The sequence below is a fragment of the Triplophysa dalaica genome, chromosome 9 (genome assembly GCF_015846415.1).
Source record: "Triplophysa dalaica isolate WHDGS20190420 chromosome 9, ASM1584641v1, whole genome shotgun sequence".
Taxonomy (NCBI): Eukaryota; Metazoa; Chordata; class Actinopteri; order Cypriniformes; family Nemacheilidae; genus Triplophysa; species Triplophysa dalaica.
The window spans coordinates 7,987,971-7,996,143 of record NC_079550.1 but is presented as its reverse complement, the minus strand read 5'-3'; the positions used below and the strand labels follow the sequence as shown (position 1 = coordinate 7,996,143).

General features: G+C 38.5%; 1 protein-coding gene across 1 annotated transcript; it reads right to left on the bottom strand.

The window, feature by feature from the left end:
- Nucleotides 1–657: 657 nt before the first annotated feature.
- Nucleotides 658–5,744, bottom strand: rhoub (ras homolog family member Ub). The gene is made up of 3 exons (XM_056757206.1): nucleotides 5,354–5,744; nucleotides 4,240–4,298; nucleotides 658–2,496 (listed from the first exon to the last, which is right to left on the bottom strand). Exons 1-3 carry the CDS (start codon nucleotides 5,550–5,552, stop codon nucleotides 2,041–2,043), a joined length of 714 nt encoding a protein of 237 aa, XP_056613184.1. The 5' UTR covers nucleotides 5,553–5,744; the 3' UTR covers nucleotides 658–2,040.
- Nucleotides 5,745–8,173: the final 2,429 nt, after the last annotated feature.

Sequence of the window (8,173 nt, the reverse complement as noted above, 5' to 3'; positions counted from 1 at the left end):
GTTGTGTCAAAGTCATCGAGTTGTCCAAACATTCCCAGAAATTACATAAAAAGAGTTAAATGGGTTTAAAGCCAATCCAATGAAAGTGATTTACCAAGCATTGGTCACACGGAGGTCACATGATGTGTGTTCTGGATTTAGGGGCTTTGGAAAGTCTTTGGCTGTAATCTTTGAGAACCACATCATGAACTCATTTACTCAATTTTGATTATGAAATGTTTGTGCACACAATATTTTCACGGTCCGCAAGGGACGTTTGAAAATCTTTTTTAAGTTTTTAAGTCGAGTCTATCCATCGAAACTCACGACAAATCATATCAAACCAGCTCTTACATTCAAAAGTGCATATTATGGTTTAAGTGTGACTGCTGCTTGCTCTTGAATGAGAAGATACAGATGCTAAACTAGGCACAGACTGTTTTCATTTATTCTGTCGTCTGTGCAGTTGGCTTTTCTGGGAGACAAAACAAAGTCCCGTAATGACCGGTTATTGCAAGACTCCTGCAGACGGAATTATACTTAGAACATATCTCCATGTGCCAGTCTCGGATCCCTTCAGATGTCTCTTTTTATAGATTATTCAGCAATGCATCATGTGCACTTCTTGTGAACTGAGAAACTCATATAACTAGCTTACATATGACACACAAACTCTGCTTTCAGTTAAAAGTCACATTTATTTGTCCATGAAAATCACGGATAGCAGTCAAGCAACCAAAACACTCACACACTTCGAACCATAAACAGGAGCGTTTTCAGAATGAGAAGAAATAAAAATGCAATCATAATTGTACAAATATACAGTAGATTACCCTGATAGTGTTATCGCTGTGACAATAAAGCACATAAAGAACAGAAACCACATCCTGACACGTGGCTGTGCAGGACGCAACAGTGAACGCCTGTCTGGGTTCCAGAATTTTTTTTCACATCCATTTTTTCCATAGACATGTCAAAACATTACTAATGACTTCGGAGCCATGACGTTATTAGAAATAATATAGAGATTATGACTTTGCCATTGTCTTTAAATCAATATTTCAGTTTCATGAAGTTCATAAGCTTCCAATTCTCATTTTAAGCAACATTAAAGTACATGGTAATGTTTTGAAAGCTGCAGGTGTTTAAAACGTTTTATTTCTCTAGACAGTACGGTACGTATGGAACCCTCTTGTTGGGTTTGTTGTTTGTGGCTGATGTGACTGAATCTGATTGGGCTTCTGAATAATAAGAAGCAAATACAACAAATCCCATTGGCTGCTGGTTAAACAGCATAAAGCAGCCAAGCACTTTGTATTAGTTTTCTGAAAAACATGGCACGTTAGAATAGATCAAGTCACGTTGAAGACTGAACTACAAAAATCACATAAACCAAAGACTATGCATGAACAAATGCAGAATAATTGTATGACAAAAAAAGACTTGCTCACCCTATTACCTTTATGCGATCCATTTCTGAAACCAAAAATCATCAAACACCATTTGTTTCACATTGCAAAGACAGAAGGGATGATCTCAGCAATCGTTGAATCAAAATGACGTTATGCAATTTAACTCAATCTCATCACAAACCTTTGCACATGAGAACCGTGGTGGTGATGATATTTCTGGACTGAAAACCGTACACCGAAGCATTTTTATTTTTTGAAGAACTATTTTTAACATGGCATGCTGGTATCAATAACATGCGACCTGGATATTCATGCAAGCATTTGTCGGGTTGAAGGCATGGGTAAATAAATAGAATATATATGCATTTGGTTAAAAAAGCAGATGATTTAAAAACATAATAAAGCGTCTTTTGTCAGCCCACAAAGGACTGGGAATAAACCAGCAGTGTTCTTTAATTTCCAGTAGAGCTCAGGAAATGTTTCAGTGTTCAACCTAGAAAAAGTGTTTGTAGCTGGTTATTGTATCTCCCGTTGCCGTGTATCATTATAGATGCGTTCTCATCACGCTAAGTCTCGTCCGTTCAGCAGGAACGCGAGTACTGTGAAGTGTGCCAAACCAGAGTCCATCAGCTTCTTCATTTCTTTGTCGCTACTGTATGCAGATGTACTTTTTCCACCAGGACTTTGAAAGCATTTTCATTTTATCAGCAGTACTGTGAACCTTACGTTCCCTCCTGGCTCTCCTGTCCGAATGTCGGAGTCCTACGGAGATGGCTGCGTCGAACACCTCCTTCAGGTTTTTTTGAGTGAGGGACGAGCACTCCACGTACGCTACGGCGCCGATTTTATCCGCGAGTGCGCGGGCGTCCTCTTCCGGGACGGGATGCTCGTGGCGGCGTGCCAGTTCGATGAGGACCTTGACGTCCTGGCGCAGGTCGCACTGAGTGCCCACCAGGAGCACGGGTGTGAGCGGACATCGCCGGCGAATCTCCGGAACCCATTTTTCGGTGACGTTTTGGAAGGAGGCGGGGCTGACCACACTGAAGCATAGAAGGAGGACATCGGTTCGTGTGTAGCAGAAGTGACGCAACTTGTCAAATTCATCCTGTGGAAGAGAAAGAGATAAGGTAAATGTGATGGTGTTGTTACAAATTTGCAAGCAAAAGATTGTTGGTAACAAAACTACATTGGCCCCCATTGACTTCCATTGTAGGAACACAAAACCACCGATACATTTCTCGAAATATCTTCTTTTGTGTTTTCACAGATGAAAGAGGTTGTGAACAACGTAAGGGTGAATGATAGATTTTTCATTTTTGGGGTGAACTGTCCCTTTAAGTGATTACTTAACCACATAATTACTGACATTGCAATGGGTGCATAAGCGAAGGCATTGTGAGGCCTCACAAAAATCATTTGCAGTATTCCAAATTGTTATTTGACATGATAAAATCTCTTAACTAGCTCTTGGGGGTTTTATAATTCCCTGAAGTAATTAAATGAAATTATAGGTTGGCGTTCGCAAAAGAACATTGCATATGGAACGTGCAGTGCGAGCTTTAATCTCCAAAACTCTGCCAAAGTTTTTAACTCTGGCACACCCCGTCCCGTTCGTGCTGTACGAGTGAGATAAAAGCATAAATCAGAAGAGCATTTGGAAAACAGGGCCTCTCACATCACATAGAACAACAATTAAGCTTTATGGATGAAAGTCTTGAACCTTTTTCAATCCCTTTGTTGTATGTACTTTTTGATATATAATCGCAAGATCACAATCCGTGGTCTTGTTGACACAGACATTGCCCGATTGACTTTATCGCTATCAAACTATTTCTTTCGTTCACATGGACACCTGCAAAACATAATAGAAATCCGGTTGATAGGCTTTTGTATCCCTGGCCTTTTTGCTTTCGTCGCAGTGCATTTGTTCTCCCTCTTTAAAAAACGACATGAAAGTCTGCGGTATAACCTACTTCAACTGGTTTGTTCAGCTTGTGCATTGTTGTACTAAAGGGATTTATTGGTTATGTACTAAGAGGGTGGATTCATTATTCGTAATGTTATTCATGACACAAAACCCCTTGAATGAAACAACACAATGTTCCCACAATGGAAATGTGAATAGATGCAATAAATGAAGAGTTTGCTTCCAAAATGAGATAACTCATTGTTTTACATTTTTCAAAGATCATGTTTTTTGTTTGCTTATTGTGTTTTTATTGTTTTAGTTTGAGTAACTATGGCTGAAACAAAAAACAACAACTGCAGTTTGATTAATTTAATTGGAATGCACCGTAAAAGAAATGAAAACGGAGTACTCATTTTGGAACCAAACTTTTCAAATAGTCTTTTCGAAAGCAAAATGCACTAGACAGAATGTATTCACAGTCATATGTAAAATCCAGTTACACAACTACACCAATTAACAATGGCACTAAAATGTTTGGCATAGGAGACGATGCTTGGAGGTACAACCAGCGGTTGGATGGTACCTTGTCCAAGCCTGCGCAAGTTCCAATGGCTACATTGCGCCAATAGCTTGAGGATTGTTCCCTCCACCTTACAGTTTCCTCACACTATGGTGTCAGCTCTGATCTTATCATATGCTAAGCTTAGCCTCTCAATTGTTTTCCAAATCCTCTCTGTTAGCAGGCGGCAAAATGCCTTAATCCACTCCAAAATTGAAAGACCTAGTTAGCCAAAGGATTTGATTCATCTGGGTTATATTCAAATCGAATGGAAATGAATGGGACAAAATGGGAATGATAGAACACAGACCCACTTTCTTCAACGTGTTTGTGTGATCAGGTGCTTGTGAGGGTGGATCAAAGTGCACTTAAGTTCTTACCTGTCCGGCAGTGTCACAAAGCTGCAGTCGGACTGGTTGACCATCCACCTGCACCACGGCTGGAGAAAGAGAAAGTCATGAGTCATTTTTGGCAACCCCTGTTTCCATTTAGTCACATGACACTGTACAGAAAAACAGACCTTTGCTAGTTACGTTTTCAACATTATCACATCAAAATCCCTGAGTTGTAGTTAACCCAAAGCACCATAAAGTATCTTAAAGATGATTGAAAGGTATTTTGATGCCTTCCAGTTATTTAATTAGAGAATTTCAGAGGGCATGCAGCTTAGATATTTTGTTTATGTTCACTGTTTTAAAAAAGTTAATTCCAACATGCCACAGCAATGTGAACCCATGAAACACAATAACATGGGTCTCTGTGACGGTTGTCACACTTCAAAGTGTTCTGCCCTTCAAGCAGCCATTGTGTAATTGTCGTCAAATCCCTGTCATCCGATCCTTAATTCAGCCCCTTTCTCCCCAAAGTGCCACCTGTTGAATTGCGTAACTGCTCTAAAATCTCTATACATGCCAGATCTGCTTCAAGGAGTTTTGAGTATGACATCACCATGGGTAGCCAGGGTACAATATCTTCTCAGAGATTTTGCAACAAGTGGACCCAGTGGATTTTAAAGGCCAGATTTATAGGTCGGGCGTAATTGCGCAAGGCCTTTATAATAACACAAAGACATGCTTGTGCAAACTACTGGAGATTTGACCGATGACTGCGAGACCTCAGACAAAAACATTCCTAATTTCAGAAAAATCTGTTAAAAACGTCCATTGATAAAATGCGCAATTAATGTTTTATGTAACATATTATTATTAGTAGTACTTATAAAGCACTGATGTTATGCGTTGTAATGTAGGCTTTATTTCCATTTGGGTGGATGTTTTGTCTGATTTCTATCGTGTTACAATTCATCTTTAACAAAACATGCGCCTCAGCTACTTTACGCGCAATTTTTCCGCATCCATAATAACTCCATATGCAGTATTTGTAATATTTCTAATGTTCTAGTATTAAATAAAGACATTTTAAAAAGGAACATTACGCACGTTCACTTTTGTACTCTATGGAGCGCGCCTTTACGCATTCGTGTGCTGGACTCACCTGAGAAATCATCAAACGCTGTCGGCACGTATTTCGTTGGATATCCGTTCGTCGTATAGCTGACAATCAGACTGGTTTTCCCGACAGCCCCGTCTCCGAGAAACACGCATTTTAACAGCCGGCCCTGACCCTGCGCTAGGCTGGGAGATCTGGGTGTGTGCGGGGGGACCGGGGGCGCCATCAGGTAACTGTAATCCATTTGCGTTCGCAGCTCGCAGGTGGACGGCACACTCCTAAAGGAGTGACCCGAGAAAAAAACATGAAGAGCGCTTTATAAACCTGTGAGGAATCTATGAGCACTGAGTAAATGCTCTTTGTCCGAAGCACGAAAGCAAAAAATAGGAGTCCTGTATGAACACTGTATCCGCAGAAGACTACTTTCCTTACACGATCTGCACGTATCACTGTCAGATTGCTGAGAGAGGCACTTTTATAGTCAGTCCTCATTTGACTAACTCCTCCCCCATTCAAGACTTTTGAAAGCACGCGCGGATCGGGTCCTTCACCCCTGTGCCACTGGAAACAATGGGAAGTGTCTGACTGTAAAAACATCTTGTTTATGGTTGCTTATAGTTATTGGTCACCTTCATTTAGGGATCATCTTAGCAGCTTGAACGTAGCTGACAAAATAAAAAGGTTGAATATAATGTCGAGATACATATTATTTTCATAAAATGTATCAATCTTTTAAGGTTAATGTTTAACATATGTCATGGACAATAATGATAATTCATAGACAGCAAAGAAAATACTTGAAAGTATTACTGAATGTTATAGTATATCACTCTCAGTAGGCAATATTAGGCCTACTTAAGTCAACGTTTTTATAAGTCATAATTTATTTGACTGAATTTCTTTAGCAGACGTTAACAGATCTCTAATGCTGACCCCTGGTGGTCAAATACTGAACAAAGCCACTTATGACCGTGATGCTTGTTTGGTAAATAAATCAATATAAATATGATATAAAAAATGATATAAAATAGTGTTAATTAGAAGATTACATGTTATATATGTTGTATTTTCTCTTTGTGTATATGAACAAGTTTATTGCAATATTTCAGGTTTTTTATTTATTTTTCAGTTTATTGTAAATAAAAAGAGCACAAGTTGCTTCAAGGTTAATGAACCATAATGCGAATGAACAGGAAATGAATAGTTTGTTTTGCCATGATTTCGTATCTATGTCAGTCTCATTTCCTTTAAATATAGCTTCAATAAGGTGATAAAGCTTTAAAGGATTTTATGAGGATTGATTGATGCAGTTGGCAGCATTTGCCAAGAACTATAAATAGTGACAACAAAATATAATGAAAAAATGATGTCCGGAGAAAACCAGTGTTATTATTCCTGTGAAGTTATGCACTCTTAAAGTTATACAAGGGACTTCAAAAAAAAGATGACAGAGAGGTTTCACTTGAGTGTTTGTTTTTAAGCTTTGGAAATCACACCTTTGTGCATGATTTGATCATGAATATGAGTTTAAGACATTTTCCTCATCTTTGGTCATCCTCTAGTGGAGACACGTCAAGTTGATTGGTTTTGTTTATAATATTATTAGTGTAAAATCGATGCCTTTATGAGAAAGTAAGATGAATCATGTCTGATCACTTCGGGTAACAGACAAATTTAAAAGCCGGTCAGCATTTAAAAGGGTACAGTTAATACCCACTCACACCTGTGACTCAAACCTTCCTTATGTTATTAAAATGAAAGGGGAGGACATTATGTATACAGTCTGCTGACATTCATTGTAAAAGGGTCCATTGCTCGATTGAGGTGGAAACTATGCAGTATTATTGCTCTCACACCCTCTGCTCAAAAGGGTCATTTCTTTAATCACTTGAATGACTTCCTGTGTCTGCTGTCATGCTGTATAACTGGGAATCTGAACCCATGGCGTTGCGAATACCATGCTCTACCTTCATTAATAGGATAGTTCACCAAAAAATAAAAATTCTGTCAACATTTATTCACCTTCATGCGGTTCAAAACACATATGTTACTCTTTCCTCTGTGGATTACAAAAGAATATATTATGAGAAATGTCTCGGTGGTTTTGATTCCATACACTGGAAGTCAACAAAGGGCAATCACAATATCTTCAAAATGTTTCTTCATAATATCTGCTTTTGTGTTCTGCAGAAGAAAGAGTCATAAAGGTTTGAAATTCTAAGTGAGGGAAGAAATGACGGAAGAAATTACATTTTTGGGTGAACTACCACTTTAACATGACTTATCATCATTTGTACAAATTTACCTTCCCAAATCCTTATTAGGATTGATAATAAGAATAATAGTTGACTTTTTAAAACATTTAAATGATTAACTATGCAAAAGATGACATAAAAGTCTAGCTTTGCTTGTGTTTTGTGATTTCTGGGTTGTTGCTAAGGCATTGTTATGTGGTTGTTATGATGTTCTGGGTTATTGCTGCTTACTGGCCAAAGTCAAACCACTCACTCTTCTAGTTTTCTATATGATGTTTTTTTGGAATCTAGATAAGACAGAGCACCTATCTGTAGGTCAACAGGGTTTCTTCACGTGTTTCTTGGTCTCACAGGCAAACATCATAAATGGCTTTGAGAACTGACCGCCTGTCTTCAACAAGCTGAATAATCTTGGTATGGTGTGTGCAGCACAAACCGGTCAATAAATAAATCACATGTTACATTTTTAATACTGCAGGTTGTGCGTTTGTCCTTTTTCTAAATGCAGTACGTGCAAGAATAACAGTGATGTTTAATGCATAAGCAACATACAGTACATGTTTGAAATATTCCATATATAGAATAGAAAACCATATATTTTTCTTTAGTT